At 38.6% G+C, this 19,019-nt stretch overlaps 1 protein-coding gene across 4 annotated transcripts; it reads right to left on the reverse strand.

The window, feature by feature from the left end:
* Positions 1-2,508: 2,508 nt before the first annotated feature.
* Positions 2,509-17,677, reverse strand: eif4h (eukaryotic translation initiation factor 4h). Of its 4 annotated transcripts, none has more exons than XM_084126521.1 (8): positions 17,559-17,677; positions 10,996-11,186; positions 10,646-10,710; positions 10,296-10,395; positions 8,089-8,160; positions 7,187-7,336; positions 4,693-4,808; positions 2,509-3,534 (listed from the first exon to the last, which is right to left on the reverse strand). In XM_084126521.1, the coding sequence occupies exons 1-8, from the start codon at positions 17,621-17,623 to the stop codon at positions 3,529-3,531; spliced, it is 765 nt and encodes a 254-aa protein (XP_083982647.1). In that variant the 5' UTR covers positions 17,624-17,677; the 3' UTR covers positions 2,509-3,528. The 4 variants fall into 4 exon arrangements, with proteins under 4 accessions (XP_083982647.1, XP_083982645.1, XP_083982648.1 ...); XM_084126519.1 differs by having other exon boundaries at positions 8,071-8,160; XM_084126522.1 differs by lacking the exon at positions 8,089-8,160.
* Positions 17,678-19,019: the final 1,342 nt, after the last annotated feature.

Genomic DNA, 19,019 nt, shown 5'->3' on the forward strand with positions numbered 1-19,019 from the left:
TAAATATAAAATAAATAAGGTCGGTTTAAAAGGATTTTTGTTGTTGTGAATTCTCTGTAAAAAATAATAATAATCTGTGAGGCTTTCTCTAGGGAGCACCTGCCGTTTCAAAAACCGAATTCATTTTTTTTTTTTCTTTATTTGAGATATTCCAACACTAAAACTAATCCATTAAATAATATATTATTCAACGAATTGGTACCTGACCAACAATTGGAAATACTACCTAACTCTCAAAAACCGGTTAACCGCAAATGACTGTGATTGGTCCATTCTGGCCAGCGCTGAGAAAAATAACATGTATCACATGACCCCGTCTCTGGACCGGGACAATCATTTATACCTGGAAAACTTTAATATCAGTTTAATTTTAAACTTTGTACCTAACCAATTGGCTCTATCTTAAATGTCTTAAAATTAGATGTACATTTAAAAGAATGGACGTCATGCATTCTTATTTAATTAATCTGCTCTTTAATTTCTCACTTATACTAATAAATAATACTTTCCATCTTGATTAGTCCCATACATAGACTGTAAAAAAATATGATTAGTCATTTTTGATATTCCTAACAGTTAGCCAGGAAGTGATATAAAAGCACAGCTTAAGTAGGCTATTAGCAAACAATCAACTTTTTGAATAATCAACTTATAATTATAAACGGTTAAGTGTTTGAGAATGACCAGAGTATATTTCTGAAAGTCTATCCTTAATGATAGAACCAACACCGAACCACCGAACTCACTAGATTGTTCATTTCATACGATCTGCTAAATTAGGTAGAAGGCAGCGGCCTCTGCTGAAAACAAATAGAAAGTGCAACGGATTGTGAATGGAAGTGAAAACTGTATGGAAGATTGACTGGAGAACCCTCGTTTACTCATAAACTTTAAATATTACTGATTATATAACCTAAAGCCTATATGCGACTCCATGAATCACCACACATAAAAAATAATGTGCATTTTCTTCGCTACACATTTTATAATCTGGACAAATAATTTACAACAAAACAATTTTCTCAAGGGTTGTGTGATCCAGATATTTTGACCACATTGTTTTTGTGTCAAAATGTATCTATTAGAAGTATTATTTTCACTCACTGTACAGGTAAAGAAAAGCATATCCAACAACAAATCTCGCAAAACCTGTCCAGGTCATGTAGCCCCAAATCATCATCATTATTATTTTTAAGTAGAAATTGTATTCTGCAGAACTCAATTTGCATTGGCATTATTTTCATGACTATCATTGTGTAAAAAACGAACAAAAACATATTAAAAACAGTCATATTATTTCAAATACAAATATTTTCACATTTAGGCAGCATTTGTTGTATATAAATAGCATTTGTTATATATAATCTTAAATTATGTAAAATTGTATTAAATACATTTTTACAATTCTAGAAATAGACCTTATAAGAGCAGCGTCATGGCAGTTATGCAAGTGAGGCTGTGAGGGATATAAACTTGCCGTATTTTGTATCGATGTTGTAAAAAGCAGGCTTAAATCACCTAGATCACATTGTTTATCACTTTTCCACAGCTCATGTCTGTGGTATTGTCCACTGAAATTTCTCGGAAAGATATTTTTGCAGTGTTTCGTCAGCAAAACAATACAAAAACACATTAAATGACAGTACAACCCACTGAAGAGATGCCCGTCTCCCACACAGCCTCGATTTCATTCCCGTTAAAATCAAAGCTGGCGCTGCGGTGGATTTGGTCTAGCCAGGGGCAGGGCAGACGCCATATTGTACTCAGCTGTGACGCTACGAACGATCCTTCACGTCCTTTTCAAATCTCACTGCTTTCACACTGTTTTATGTTGTTTGTCTATTGAGAGTAGTTTTGGAAATGTGTTTTGTCAGCTGAACAATTCGCATGTAGAGTATGATCCATTGAACTATATAGGCCTATTTCTATCCCTCAGTTGTTTTCACTCGTCAAAAATGAAATATGGCACTATCATACAAGTATAGTTCCTAATTTAAAATAAAATAAAATAATAATTCGTCCTACAACTAATCTTAACTTTTTAAGGATTTTTTTCTTAACAGTGAAATATAAGAGACATTCTTTAAAGTGAGAATCACCCAACAAAGAGCATTGCGTCCCCATATTTCTTTGTATTTAGATCACTTGACACCCCAAACCCATAGTCTCCTCTTCAAATCTTTTATTCTTTACATATGCAAAACAATCACTCATCACGTGTCTCCTATGTTGAAAATAAAGACTTCCTGTGTTTGACTCAGTGTATAGACCATTCCTGACCCAACGAAGATAAGACTGTGTCTTGTATGGACAAGTTACCTTGTTCTTGAAGCATACGACACAATTCCCACAACTTGAAGCTGCTGTGATAAACCAACTACTACCAGGTGAAATTTTGGTAAAATAACTTTTTTTTTTCTTTAAATGACTCAAACACTATATAGCTTCACAGGACACAGCATAAATTCATCCCATTATCCTATGGCAAAACATTCATTTCAAACACTGTAAGATGATACAATTTATTGCCATAAACAGTGTAGGAAAATGAAAAGAAAAACAAGAGAATAAAAACAGCCGACCTCTATAGTACAGTATAAGAAGACAATTTTGAACTTCCTCAAAATCCAGTAAAATGCGAAGAGAAGGGTTGCGACATGGATTTCCCATGAGGACTCTACACTCGATCCACTAGGAGATGAAAGTACAGCGGCCGGCGTCACCGGCGTGTCTGGAAATGTGCGAGCAGTTCAATTTTGTTCAATACGCTTCATATGGAAAGGCAGTACTGACGGTGTTATGGATCATAGTGTCTACTTTTTTTTTTTTTGTCCTGGAAAGAAATACATTGCCGTCAAGCTGTGGATGTCGCTGTAGACCCATGTGTCACCAACCAAACCTATCATGCATGCATGTTGCTCTTCTAAGTGAATGAAATACATGTGGCACATTGTTCCTGAAAGCTCTGGATGAGCCAGATTTGGTCAGGTTCGGAAAATCTTTCGTAAAGACAACGCAAGAATTCAAACAGATTCAAAAAAAGCTCTTCACTGTGAAATGGTTTAATTAAGAATCAAGCTCAACGTTTTAATTTTCAAATACAGTAAAGAAATTTAAAGAGCAAAATATAAAAAGCACACGGCTGCAATTACGTCCGCGTGTCTACAAATTCGGAACACAAAGATACTTTGGAGAGGGAAAGAGATATTTTGAAGTCCTTAAACACAATGGAAATCAACCGGGAGATGTTGTCCTCCAAGTTTGGGTTCTTTGAGGCGTGTGGGAGGAGTCAGCGAGGACAGGCAGAGGCGGAGTTAAGAATATGCCCCGCCCTCTTTCTAGAGCCCCCACCTCCACATGCTTTTTAAGCCAATCGGATGAGGGCTTGTTTGGATTCGAGAGGAGACCAGCACCTCGTGCCCCTGCCTGCGCGTCACTGGGAGAAGTCTTTGAAAGATTTTATGGTGATCAAAGCCAGTAGAATCCAGTATAGCCTTCCGGAATAATGCAGCCACACTGACACAGATATTAATTCTTAAGAGAACGGAAACATAAAACAAAACAAGAACAGAGTGGTTACACAGGGTCCATTGTAGGAGATGGTGAAAAGTTGACATTTGCATATGAACATTTTTGACAAAGCAATTATTAGAATGAGTTCAACACTAACAGGAAGATTGCGGTGGGTCGAACTTGAGTAGATCTACCGATTAACATCGTAAGAAGCACGGCTCCGAAACCGAACACCGACTGTACAACTGGACTACGTTGTGCTTTGACACGCCAATTTACAGACACGATAAGGACTAGGGAAGAGGAGAAGCACCACATGTACATTCCAGTGTGCGGTCGAAGGTTTGCGTGCGCGTTTCGGAAAAGTCGTCTGAAATCGCGAAGGAGCTCGTGCCGTTTTTTTGAAATCACATCAAAAACAAACAAACAAACAAAAACTTCAAAGGTGCAGTCCAGTAAAAATCCAAAGAACAAAACAATGGTAGTTCAATCCAACAAACCTAATACTGCTTTTCGCGAACGCTAATATAAATTGAATGCCAACCATGGAAACGTTAGCTAGCTGCCCCGCAATAAAAGCGCACAAACCAAAACGGCGTCGTTATTTGCACAATAAAAGGGCTCAGCGTGTGTAGTTTAGTCTATGTCTATAAAACAAGCCAAAAAAGAGACATTTAAAACCAGTTTCCATTCCATTTAGGAGAACAGCTCAAAAAAAGAAAAACCTTTCGGATCTCACCAAGGATGTGAAAGAACTTTCCCCCGACGAAAACTACAGTAACAGAGAGCAGGCACTAATTACAGGGAAGCAAAGGTGGACATAAAACCATTGTTTTGCCATGCATTCACGAGCTGCTCGTTGGTGTGCGCAGGTGTCATGACGATCGATCGATGTAGGCGTGGTTTCGTGTATTTGTTTCCGTTGAATAAATATATAGTCACACGATCTGAATTCAGATGTAGGGACTCCGTTCATCTCTAACAGGTAGGAATGGTAGAGGCCTTATCGCATTCCCGTTGGCATGATACGTTTTTTTTTTCTGTCGTCGTTGTCCCTGTACCTCGCCGTTCCCTCCCCGTATATCCCTCCCCTTCTTTCTCTATCCCTCCCTCCTTTTTCCTTCCTTCTGGAGCGGTGAGGGAGGCTGCAGTCTCTTAGTGTTTGTCTTTGGGAATTACCTCCTCCCGGGGTTTGGCACCCCCAAAGATGGCCGAGTTGGGGTTGGCCACTTGGTTAAGGGGACCTGCCACTGTACGCGGCTTCAGCTGTAGCTTTGGTCTCTGCGCTCTTTCCTCTGTGGAAAAAACAACATAATTGAGACATTAGATGATGTTGTTGAGTAATTTATGTCAATAACTTAACTTGAGTTCAACATGAAATGCAGAAAGATTTTAATAGACAGTATATTAAAGGGGAGTTGGGCTGAACTTGATTTGATTCAGTGGGATTCAGTTCATCATTAAAAATCATTAAAAGTAGGCATTCCATGCCAGAATGATGGCCGATCTTAATCAGAGTTTGTGGAGTCAATTGAAGAGTGGATGAAAAAGAGGCCATATTTATTTGAGCCTCAACTTGCTGGGAACTATAACCTTTCCTTTGCATTAACATTATTTGGCTTTAAATTAAAAATGTATTGAATAATGAAAGATTTTAGAAAAGCTGCATAAGATCTTAAAACAATAGTATTATTTTAGGATATAATGCAGCTTCTCTAAAAATCTATTTTTCCATTACGATTGGTTAACATTATGGATGTTAAGAAATATTAAAATTCTGATTCTTGATATTTTCAATAACTGATAAATGGCTAATATAATTTAATTGGTAACACTTTACAATAATGTTTCATTAGTTAACGAACTAAGAATGAACAATACATCTACTGCATTTATTGATAAATGTAATTTAAACATTTACTAACACATTACTAAAATCAAGTGTTGTATTTGTTAATATTAGTTAATGCCCTGTGAACTAACATGAACAAATAAGTGCATTTTCATTAACTAACATTAACGAAAATTAATAAATACTGTAACAAAATTATTGCTCATTGCTCATAATGCTCCAATGAAACATTGTAACGTTACGTCAATACATTTTATACTATATTGCCTTGGTTAAAAAAATAATAATTAAAATCTACAAATTTAGACAGAAAACCTTGACATTTGCTAAAGATTTTGTTTAATGGATTAAATTTAAGTGAAGATTAGATGTCATTATAAATTAAAAAAAATAATCTAAAATAGATAAGGTACAGGTAAATATTGTCTGTCTAAGTAACATTAGTTATTTATATTAATAATAAATTGGTTTACATTGGTGTAAAATGCTGAAAATCAGAGCAAGTTACAACATTTTGCTAAAAGTCTTAAAGGTCCCATATTGTCAAAACTGAAATTTCCTCTTTTTTCATAACAGAGGTCTAGGGGATATGAAACTACCAAATAAGATTCAAAACAGTCAATCCACAGACAAATGCACACAGCCTGCATTAAGTAGTTGTGACCTCCGTATAAATGTGATGTCAGAACTACAGCCCCACCGTCAGGAAACCACATCAATGCACAGGCTTCCGAACATTAATATAAGAGAAAAGTGGCTAATGTTTATTTATTCAGAAACGCCACAGCCATTAGCTCGACCTTAACCGTCTGTTCTGCACAGTTCACAAGTGACCGCTTCATCAATCAGGCACAGTCCAATGCCGTTTCTTCAAAGAAGCTCCTCCTCAAAGATGCTGCAGTCTCTACAGTTCATAGTTTTACAAGTTTACCTTGGGCATCAACTGCAGCGTATGTTCTCGCGTTCTGTGGGCATCCTTGCAGATTTACCACAAGTACACCTTTTACAGAAAAACGTAACATTGTAAAAGAAATTGTGGCACGTCAACTTACTGTATCAGTAGGAAAGCAATAGTTATAGCTTACTGCATTCTGTGTCTGTCTGCTAAAGTTACATTATAGAGCAGTTAAGTGTTTAAAAATCAGTGTATAACGAGCTATTAACGTACATATTTTGGAGATTTAAATCGAATTTGACAAAAAAAAGTCTGAGTTTGTTTACAGTTTAAATTAGCGTTAACGTTAAATCTGCGTGCAGCATTGATGTAATGGTAATTACAATACTCTTACAATAACGCCAAAAATAAGGAAGTGGTTGTTTGTCTCCTGTCGTCTGCGATTCGAGATCTGAGTCCGGCTCGAACATATAAGGCCGGATAACATTTCCCTCAGCAATGTCCATCATTACAGGTGTTTTATTTACCTTACTTGTGAGCATCACCAAGCCACAGCAGGCTACAGCATGCATGACCCTAGTTACCTGTGGTTGGCCTGGCCGTGCGTCACTCAGAAAACAACAGGCCAATCAGAAGAGAGGCTCATGAATATTAATTAGACAGGCCAAAATTGACCTGTTCTTAGCAGAGCTTCTGAGAAAGGAGCTGTAAAAATATATTGGGATGGTTTTTGGTACTTCTACCGCAAATATATATATTCTTAAGGACATCAAAACCTAAAATAAAACTTCAGAAAGGTGTACAATATGGGACCTTTAACATGTTCCTGCTGTTGGAGTAAATGGGGTATATATTGATTTCATGTTGACTTTAAAGCACACATATAAGGGTATCCGCTCTCATGAGAATGAATAAATCTGCGAGACCATCAGAAGGTTCTCTGAAGTCTGTGGAGCCTCCGCGAGGAGGAGGTCCACCCCCCTCTCTGAAGCGTCCCATGCCTCCACCCCCCCTTCTGTCGGCCGGGCGCCCGCCTCCTCGACTCCTCCCACCCATGAAGTCATCATCTCGAAATCCTGTGGGAAAAGGAAGCGGAAAGCAAATGCATGAGTAACTGGTGCATCACTCTCCCAATCCACTGCAAAGTTATACCAAAATACTGATCCAGGAAAGGCTCTGGGAAAGAAGTTAAAATTGTGAGAAGCCTGATCCTAGATCAGTATTTATAGACAACTTCAATTAGGGAGGACATTTGACTCCGCTGACAACATGACTGATGGCAATGAGATGGAGTCCCTGAGATCAATGTACAAAAAACAACTTGAAATTAACTATGAAAAAGCCATCAACAAAACACAAACAAACAATACTAAGTACCCTGCAGATAATGCAAGTCCTGTGGCTCAGTTACATTTATTTCTGGGAAATATTCGGGGTTTATTTTCATTTTGACTCCCTCAATTTGTAAAAGAAAGTGAACCATGTTTTCTGTAATAGGGTTATTTTTCACCCCAAAAAACAAATACAAAATGTTTTTTTTTTAAATAGCTTATTGTCGTAGTGTGGGAGAAAAAAAAAAAAGTACACGTTGTACTGAATGTATGCTGATTTTGTTAACGTTGTTAAATAATAATAAAGTACCCAGACATATATATTTATTTGTAAACATGTTTTAAGTTCATTTTCACAAAAGAGGAACACTTCTGAATTATCTGTGGTAAAAGCATTACGACAGATGTGTCCTCAGATTCCTGCTAAAAACAAACAAATTTGTACGTAGAGCCAAAGCCCAAAAGGATCGAATTCTTGCCCATTTCACTCTCCGCACCTCCTCCAGACTGGTCGTAGTCGTCTCTGGGGTCACGTCCCCCTCCTCGGCCCCCACGTGAGCCACCACGGCCTGAAAGGGACAGGGGGGCTGTTTAATAGGGGCAACAATTCAAAAGCGAGATCAGGGTGAAAGAGAGGCCCACCCAGATAACGCGTCTACTGAACCAATCAGATCATCAGCCAAGACTGCGCACAGGAAGACACCAGCTGGCCTATCAGAAAGCCCTCCGTTTGTTAGAGGGGAAGGAAAAGGAGCTAGAAAGGGTTTTTCTATTGAGGGGTGAAAAACAGAAGAGAACAAAAAGATCTAAAGATGAAATGAACAATGAATGTGAGAAGCCCAGCTAAAGAAATGCTCTGTTTGTGTAGTATGAGCAGGTTTTGCAGCAATATACAATAAAACAAAGCAGAACAGTTCAGAGTAAGAGACAGAAGACACAAAGCATTATTGAGCATTGGTGCTCGGGCCTAAACCTTGGATACGGCACGTCACAATATCAAACTCCTTTATATTAACTTGGTTCCTACTTTCTACTAATTTAGAAACTAAAAGATTAAATTGCTAAAAACAGCAAGATACATTAAAAAAAAAGGCAAATTGATCAAATGAGCCATGCACGTTGTAAACATATGCACATGCCATCAAATCAAATCTAGGTCAGTTTTTTAGCAACCTTGAAAAATGTATATTCGCAATAGAGTAACTATGTTATGATTTGCACCACCAATGTGATTTTTTACATTAACGAGAATAAGGACTTAATCGCAGTAAGATGTTCACATGACACGAGCAAAACTTCTGTTTACAAGCAATTTGTATTATTCTGACTATTCGTTAAGTAGTGTGGTTATTTTTACAGTAGTGGCAACTGTTTTAATCTACTTGCGTCAAAATACAAAACATTTATATGGACGTATTGGATATTATTCGGTGCCATGCCGCTGTAGTTCATTCAAAGTTGTGTGAACACGTCATTCGTATACGTCCGACCACACGTGCACTTTGGTCAGAGCAGTAATAACGTGATCAAGGTGTCACAGGTCTGTTTATTGCATTTATGGCTGATACGATTATGAGCTTAACCGCATTCGTTTGATCAAAGTATTGTTTACATGAGGTAAAGTTTAATCAAAATATTTGATTAGGGTGCATGTGAACAGTCATTACAACAGAAGTGGAGTGAAGGAGAGTTTGCAGTCGATTGTGGAGGGGCAGGAGTTAAGTCTGCTACATGTCAGAAGTAGTAATATAGCTTTTTAATGCCATTTGAGGATTTTTTCAAGGCAAAAACGAGCTGCATTTGTCAGCAGAAAAAAAATCTGTAATTTTCACTGAAAGATCGAGTTATGAAATTATATATTAATAAGAGTTTGCAAGATTTACGATGCTAGTAACTGAGGAAACGTGTCATCACAGTGTGTGAAAAGGGTCCATAGGGTGAAAAGCCATTTCATGCCGACTATCACTTAATAAATGTGATGAGTTGAAGACTGGGTAATGCAATTTATCATTATATTTTAATGAAAAACACTATATGTGAGACTCTGGATCACAAAACCAGTCATAAGTCGCACAGGTATATTTCGTAGCATTAACCAACAATACATTGTATGGGTCAAAATTATCAATTTTTCTTTTATGCCAAAAATCATTAGGATATTAAGTAAAGATCATGTTCCATTAAGATATTTCCTACTGTAAATATATAAAACATTTATTTTTGTGAGTGAATGCAGCACAATCGCAAACATAAATGAACAACTTTAAAGGAGATTTTCTCAATATTTCAATTTTTTTGCACCCTCAGATTCCAGATTTTCAAATAGTTGTATCTAAGCTAAATATCGTCCTGTCCTAACAAACCATACATCAATGGAAAGCTTATTTATTCAGCTTTCAGAAGATAAATAAATAAATCTCAATTTCCAAAAAATTGACCCAAGTGACTGGTTTTGTGGTCCAGGGTCTCATTTACACTATCTATACAGAGTGTGACAGGAACTCTTCCGACTGACAATTCTACTGTAAATAAAACCAGACCACCATTGCTCATTTTTCTGATATTCAAAATACTTCAGTATTTAAAACGAAAAGCATGCCACAATGTGAGTAAACAGCACTAACAGAAGAATAAGATAAAAGACTGTGCTAATGAATGACAGCAGTATTCGACACACACACACACACACACACACACAGAGTACCTCCTCCTCTGTCGTCTTTCCGGAAGCCGAAGCCTCCAGCGCCGCGTTCTTGCTTTCGGCCCTCAGCGATATCCACCCTCAAAGATCGGTCGCCTAGTAGCTGTAAAAGAACAATCGGGAGCACACGATATATCAAACAGAACCGCACCGTTCAAAAGTTTGGGGTCGGTTTTTTAAGTTTTTAGGGGGAAAAGTTTCTTATGCTCACCAAAGCTGTATTCACATTTCTACAATGTTTCTACAACAGTGGTGCTTCACTGATCACTGACCTCAAACTGTTGAACGGTGCATTCATTACGTCTGCATTAGATGATGAACAACTGAATAAATAGTGTAATTAAGTGACTTACAGCGCCATCATACGTCAAAGCCTCTTTTAGAGATTCCAAGTCATCAAACTCTACATAACAGAAACCTGGAGCAAGAAAACAATTGACCATTTAGCAAAATGCTTTTATTCAAATTGATGTTCGATTCATTAAAATATGTTTTAACAGCATGTGGGATCAAACCCTTGACCTGGCCATTGCTTGAACCACATCCTTCCCATTGTGCAACAGTAAGATAAACTAGCCAACACATGTTGAGGTGTAATTCATGTCTGCAGCACAACGTTTAATGCTTTCCTAAAACCAAGTATGAGTAGTAAGCAAACAATGTCCCACATTAAACATGCATTGTGAGGAATAGATCAGCCCACCTTTGAACTTGTCTGTCTCTTTGTCTCGGACTAGTCGGACGCTCCTGACGCAGAGGTCTTTGAAAATGGCATCTATGTCTCCTTGCACTGTGTTGAAGGGCAGGTTGCCGACGTACGCTGTGTAGGGAGGCTCTGAGGGAAGTTCCTTCTGCTTTCGGGGTCCGCCTTGGCCACCGCCACCACCTCGGGGTCTGCAGCCCAAAAGCAAACAACTTGGTCAACACTACATCTTCTAGAAATAACAGGAATACGGTTGAATTATTGATCTATAAATGTGAACCATCGGTTGATTCTTCTTCATCCAATGATTTTGCATTATGCATGACAAAAAACCTCACATCCACATGAACAGGAATGAGTCAAGCTGAACTGCAGTGGTGGATGGGTTGTTTTCCCTGAGGAGAATCCTGCATTTCTCCTGAATGTCTGAATCAGACATGTGTGCTATATTAAGTGAGCTCACATTATTCTGTGGTACAAAAACCTTGCTTCGGATACACATTTCTTTAACATTTAATAGTTGACCAGTAGAAATGTTTCCAACGGCATATTACTTTATATATCTTTACATCAGTGACAGAAACTAACTTTTCCATTAAAGAGCAATATTGCCCCTTAAAACGGATTTCCATTGGCATTTTTAAATTCATAAGCGTAGATTTTTCGAACCTTTATATTAGACACATGCATAATCTTTTATTTAAATTACAATAATAAAACACTATAGGTCATTACTAATCAAAATAAATCAACATCAGCACAATTCTCTTCAAAGGTGGCAATGCCCGTTTACAAAGTCTTGATTTTGGTTGATTTTTGTCCGTTTAGTTCCGGTCTTTATGAAGCCCCGCCTCCTTGCGAAAAGCACCGTGTGCTCTGATTGGTCGGCTGGAACAGCGTGATGTGATTGCTCAACAGCTACCAACTTGTTGTTTTGGAAACATCGCACCCCTTAAAATTAACACACTACTAATGCAACTTAACCAGTGCTCACACCCTTTTATTTTGAGAATGCCTTGGGGTAAAATTATTTAAATGAGGAATTGTGACGGTCTTTCCTGGGAGATTATAATCTCAAGGAACACTCAAGACTATAATGGGAGCGTTTTCAGGGAGTTCAGAAACAGTTCACAGTGATATAGAGAAGAACTCCCTCAGGAGTGACTTTGTGCTTGTAACTTTCCAGACCCCTTTCATGCTCAAACAGCAACATTACAACACTAAAGAGAGCTGAAAAAAAGCACAAGTCGTCTTCAATGGCAGTAAATGAAAATGGCTGAAATCAAACCAACACTTGTGACAAGTATTCGAGTAATCACAGTGCTGAAAAGACGTAAAAATGAGCATTATCTGTTGACGAGGCTTCTGTTTATTTTGAAACTGGCATGAGGGTGTACTAACACTTCTGTTAGTCTACATAGTGGACAGTTACCAGCTCTCAAAATGGCCAAATGTCATATTGGCTTGCCCCACATACCGGTCTATTACTGGTGAGAAAAGTGAAAAATGCACCAGCTATTGGACAGATGGAAAGTGCTTTGAACAAAATGCATCTTCACAGTATGTTCATTTACTTTCTGTAAGTAACAGTAGATTCTATTCCATGCGAAGCAAATCTGTGTGAGCTTCTGCTGGGATCCAGTGTGCCAGAGACATTCCTCTGGTGTCAGGCCCGAAACAAGCATATAGTGTGACTTCTCCGCTCCACCTTAGCCCAGCACGTCTGATGTTTTCAGATCTGTGCCGTCCACAGCTAATGATAGATTACTGCTACTGGGAACTCGCAGAAACCATCATCAACCTCAAGAACACATTTGACATTAAAACCTTTCAGTACTGTGGTGGTACAACGGCTCAGTGGCCAGATGGAAATACCATGGTAGCCTGACCCATATACTTATGACAGATAATAAATCAAGCTTGTAGAGATCATATGACAGCAGCGTAAAATTGGCTGATTAACAGAAGGAGGGCAAAACATCCATGGAACTGATGGTCTAAGACACTTAAAGTGTCTTAATGCATTGAGGCCCGGTTTGCATCTGGTATTAATGGTAGGGCAGGCAAATTTTGGAGCGGCTAGCATTAGCAAGTTAGCTTTGAAGCATGAGATACCCCTTTCCTTCAGAGTCTCCAAAGCCACGCCTCCTTCAAAACATGAACGTGTACAGCAGTTTTCGAAGCGTCACAAGACCAGGGTTTTTCCTACATTGAAATTTTTTTGGCGGCCGCCAAACCGATTTTTTGTCCCGCCAAAGCCTTATTTGATCTGTAATTGGGTTTTGTGAGTGAAGCAGGCTACTGACGGAGTGACGGAGAGAACGATCACAGCGCCCCACCCCCGCGCGGGAACTCTCCGTCTTCAGTTCTGTCTTTGCTCTCTCCCTCGCATCAAAATCAACTGATCCTAAAGGTCGGAAGACCGAATCCATGTTTCACGTGGTGCATTCGGAGAATATTTTTGCTGAATTTGCGCTGGGTGTGAACTGCAGTCAAAAAAAAAGTTGCCTTATCTTCTCTTACAACTTGTGACAAGCATTCAGCACATGCAGCTGACATAACTTTAAATAAATGCAAAAAAAAAAAAAAAATCTATCCAGTTTGAAGTGTTTTTTTTGTGTGTGTGTGTGTTGACAAATCTTTCGTGATGTCCTAACAGCCAGGATTCCCACACAACACGTCCGCTAAAGTCCGATTCGCGACCTAATGACTCCTTTGAGCCGATTCATTATAATGAATGGTTAAAGCAATTGGTCTGCCCGTCAGTGTCTGAATCGGTGTATAACAAATCATTACTTAGAAGAACATACACATCTGAAATGAGAAAGTAAGTGTGCTTACCTCAAGAGTGTTTAGTAAAATTTTGCCTTAATAATCCACAGTATGTACAGGCCTATGACAATGTGTAGTAAATTACCTATAAAATCATTTAGTTTAAAGTTAGACTGGAGTGAGATGAAACTAGATCAAAGCACAAATCAAGCTGTTGCTAGCTAGCTGCTAATTTTATATGCTAAAAAATGTCACTATTACACATCTTAACGCTACATTTTAATGCTACTTTTTAATTTATATGATTATACTAAAATAATTATCAGGTCTATCAAAAAAGGATTTTATCTTTCAAAACAATGAAAGCCAGTCGTGGAAAAATCACAGCTTTTCAAATATACTTTGGTATCGATGATGTTTACATGTAAAATAAGTTGTAACCGCTTTCTTTTACTATCTAGCCTGACAGTGATCGTTTTTTCATGAATAAATAGGATAAGAAAAAAAAAAAAATCACAAACTGTTTCTTTGTATTTATTTTAAATTTAACATTTGTCGTCAATATTGGGCTTGCGGATCATGTGGGTACTAGGGTACTCTTTGCTGTGTGTGGATGACCATGTCGGTCAGCCACCACCGAAGACCAATTATGACCCAGAAAAACCCTGAAGACGAGAGATGGCGTTAAACTAACACATAACATTAGAATAATAATGAATGTACGAAAGCCTGTCCTAGGGACTAAAGTTGTTGGCCACACGGACTGATTATAGTGTGACACGCAGGAAGACGATTTGGAGAATGTTCATCTCTGCACACTTGTCTTTGCTCTGTATAATGCGTTTATGTCTTGATGCAAGTACATCTGCATATGTATTTTTATGGAATGTATGTTATTGATGTCCCGCGATCGTTCTGCGGTTACCATCGGTGAGATTTGAGCGCCGTAGCGGCCGTAATTTGCCGCGAGAGAAACGCGTTAATCAGTATTAGCCTCGGCAGTATTCTAAACTGCGTCACCAATGTTGTTTACATTAATAATGTATCATTGCACAATTTATCATGATTATTTGCATTGATAAGGCTGTTATTACTGATAAGGATGCAGACTTGAGTATTTAATCATTGTTTATTGCATTTGTTTGACTATCATGCCAATGTGTAAATGATTCTCAGAATATGATTGTAATTATATTTCTTTATTGTTCCTTTAGACCATTAATACAGACATCATTGCCAAAGAATAACTGGTTCAGATGACAACCTAAAGACTGTTCAATAAATCCATCTTTGTGAAGAATATATTCTCCGACCCCTGATTCTCTGACCGGAATCCTGTCCATATTTGGCCGCCTCAATCAGCGTATTATAAAGTTGTAGCACGCCTCCGCTACAATGAACATAAACAACTTAAAGAGCACCGAGCCGTACCACCTGACTGCTGCAGCTTCATTTCGACGTTGATAGTGTTGCCATTGAAATGAGTCACGAACCGCTCCAAATGGCTTCCATCTCTTCTAAATTGCTGTAGTTATGGTGTGAACGCAGCATAAGCTGGTTGTTTTGGTTCAGGAGGAACTGTAAAAGGTGACCGCTGTTTGTTTGCGGCACTCGGCGACTGACGTCTGTCTATGAAACGTGCTAATGATGCAAGTGCGCGGAGGGAAGGAAATACATACGCTGACAGGCGGGTAGGACATTGTTTCATTGCATTCGGACCTAATGTGACTTTCAACTTTCTGGAACAAATCACTTACTCTGCCTTTAAGATGCGTTTTGGTCGATCGGATAACAAATAGACGACGCAAAGTACAGGTGTAAACGGGGTCTAACATTTTTTGTCCACTTTTGACCACTTCCAGAGGTAGTCGGAAACGCATTCGACCGGATTGCTTTCGGAGTGTAGACGATGCTCATGTGGTTGGAAGCGGACAAAAGTGACGGATTAAAACACCAGGTGTAAATGGGAATGTGTCTCCCTCGTCTACTTGCGATCCGATCGACCAAAACACACATTAATACCGGATGTAAACAGGCCCTAAGACAGTGATATTAAAAGATCAAACTCAGTACAACCTACTGATGATGCCTACTATATACAAGCCAGCAGATGAGCCCAGGATATGAAAGCAATGCACTAAACAGCACGATAAGCGTCATTTATTTAGATTTTTAATGGGAAAACGCTCCACATGAATCATATTCTGTTCATATTCTGGGTTCATCTGCTTGTCTGTAAGGAGTAGAGGCGTTGAAATGAATCGTTTCTACGATGCATCGCGATACGGACGTGGACGATTCTGTATCGAGGCAATAATAGACCAAAAACGATTATAGCCTACATATGTTTCTCTGACACCATTCGACGGATACGCGACTAGCATAAAATGGCGTTGGGAGGCGAAACGCAAAAGCGAGTAATAAAAAATGCACCCACTCTTTTAACATTTACAGTGTGTGTGTGAGAATTGTTGTAACTTAAGTCACAACTTGACAGTTTCATTCATTTTTAGAATTTACTAGTGTTTATTAGTTCTAGGTCCAGTCAGACTTAAGTTTTGTTTGACTACATTCAGGAAGTGTACTTTCTTGGAGCAGATAAAATAAGAAGGGAGTGACTGATATCTGACTGACTGATATCCAATCGAATCGTTTACATTATAATCATAATTGAATTGAATCATGAGACCAGTGACGATTCACACACCTAGTTTTCATTATAATGGTTTTCTATGGGAAAATGTTTAGAGTGCAAGTTAGGATGTTGCGTTCATATTCTGGGTGCATCTGCTTGCCTGTATTATATAGTATGCATCATCAGTAAGATGTATATTGTGAATTTAGTAATCATCATTTTAGTAGTTATGTTATACTATATACTTAAATAACTGGCAGTCAGCAGAGGAAGGTTTTTTCCCCTATAGGTAGGCATATATATATATATATATATATATATATATATATATATATATATATATATATATATATATATATGAAACCAAAAGGTAAAGAACCCATTTTGACAGGTTTGCATACATCAAACAGGCACTTGCTTTCTGTTTCTATATTCAATAATTGGTAAATGCCACGCATGTCTGTGAAAGGCAGCGTGCACGTATGAAAGTAAAAAAGTAATCTGCATGCCATCAGGTTGATCTGATGGAGGGAAAACACAATAAACTGTGTTTATTATACTGGACATGGACTTATGCTGCTGATCCGAGGACAACGTGAGCGGGAACTAGAACAGAATGCACATGTTTGTATTCATGTCACTTTCATGGCATTTATATGATTCTCCAAAGTATTTTGAAGAGAACCATAGTGCATGTCCAAAAAGGTGAAAGCGCCACGGTATCTTTCAGGAATAATACTCATCGTAAACAACAACGTACCGTGCGAACCGGGAATGATATATATATATATAGAGAGAGAGAGAGAGAGGGGAGTCTGTCAGACCCCTCTTCAAGGCCCAGTGCAGATCGTGCTAAAACACGCCGTCGCACTGCTAAAACAATACAATTATGATATCAATAATCATATTCAATAGAGATAAGTGATCAGGAATGCTTCACATAACGTCCACGGACAGTGAAATGCGGAGCCTGCCGCGAGACATGAAGCCCATGTGGGCTGAGTTTCGTGCCCGGCCTCCATTCATCATAGCGGGGCTGCGTGGCCTACACTCGCTCGAGCTCCCGCACAACTGCGCTCACACGCACAGACCCGCTTCCTCCTGTCATATACGCTCTCAAACATGCTCTACCGCTGCTCTGATGCGGGTTTCTTACCCTCTTCCTCCGCCGAAGCTCCCGTAAGCCCGATCCCGGTCATCGTAGTTATCGTAATCCGCCATTGCCGAAGATGCTGTCCAGAGAAAGCAGCAGTCTGACGCTGAAGGACCCCAAAATATACGGCTGCGAGGCTTAGCTGTCCACGGCGTGCCTGAAACATGACACGTGAAATTTTATAAAACATATTTGAATAATGATAGATTATATATGCCAGAAATATTAAAATGAGACGTGTGTATATTGGTTTTGGAGGACGTATTCAAATACAGATTTTTAATGAGGATTTTGGACGATTTTTCAATTTGGCAACGGCGAGTAGACTCGAGATGCGATCTAACGTGGATCTACCAGCTTATTGTTTTGGAGGAACCATAGAGGTGGGGATTTAGATTCATTGATGTTTCTAATCTTTTAAATCAGTCATTTCAAGAATGTTTATGGCCATCAGTCATTTTTAATACATTCACAATTCTTCCTCATTCCTCATGAGGCTCTGAGGTTAAACTGCCCAAAATGAGAGTTGAAGGGTTTTTAACCCTCAAACTTTGACAATCCAGACCAGCAATAGCAATATTTAGGTTCTCTCTGAACTTCAGTGGTGAGACTTCACGTGGATCTGTGAACTTAAAAACTATGCAGCTGGTAATGAAGTATTTTTGTATTAAGTCACAGATATTGTTATTTGATTACTTAAAGTCACCATGAAATCAAAACGCACAATTCTATTTTTATGGAATATTGCAGTGTTATGAATAATATATCTGTAAATCATTTTCTTTTAAATAAAACATTTTCTTTTTTAATTGTGCCTCATAATCTTTAATCAAAATAAAGTCCCCTCTCTCTTGCAGCTCATCTCTTCTCATCTCTTCTTCTTTGCCACACAATACAGCCACAACCTCATCGAACCAAAGAAAAGTTTTATCCTGGTCAAATAAAGGATATTAACTAACTAGAGCTGCATAATTGATCATTAAAAGATCGCAATCTCGATTCAAACACCCACACGATCTCATTCCTAAATACGATTCTCCTGTGTCTATTAAACTTTTGACAAAAACACAGCGGAACATTTAAATCTGTGTTGGCGCTGCCGCTGATCCAGAGAGAGCAGCTGTCATGTTATGAAACATCTTCACACACATAGTTTTTTCAACCACACAGTATCATTATTTCTGTGTAACAAATATTCAAATGATCACAGAAGTACTGGGATAAAAGTTTATAGTTCGGATATAAACACTGATGTCTACAGAAGCCATCAAAATAGAGCACAAAAAAAAAAAATCACCTTTTGAATGTAACTTAGCACTTCAAATAACGATTGTATCAATTACATTGTTACACTAGTAGAGTCTCGTCCCGTCGAGAGCGCCCTTCCAGAGTCTCGTCCCATCGAGAGCGCCCTTCCAGAGTCTCGTCCCGTCAAGAGCGCCCCTCCAGAGAGCGCCCTTCCAG

The sequence above is a fragment of the Abramis brama genome (assembly GCF_963993115.1).
Source record: "Abramis brama genome assembly, chromosome: 10".
Classification (NCBI taxonomy): Eukaryota; Metazoa; Chordata; class Actinopteri; order Cypriniformes; family Leuciscidae; genus Abramis; species Abramis brama.

Bases quoted from the DNA above. Each gene is read 5' to 3' on its own strand.
- eif4h (XM_084126519.1), bottom strand. From the start codon at position 17,623: ATGGCGGATTACGATAACTACGATGACCGGGATCGGGCTTACGGGAGC. The intron at 10,396-10,645 runs GTAAGTCACTTA...GTTCTTTTACAG, and splicing joins CTTTGACGTATGATGGCGCT to CTACTAGGCGACCGATCTTT. The intron at 4,809-7,186 runs GTCTCGCAGATT...TTTTTTCCACAG, and splicing joins CTTCAGAGAACCTTCTGATG to AGGAAAGAGCGCAGAGACCA.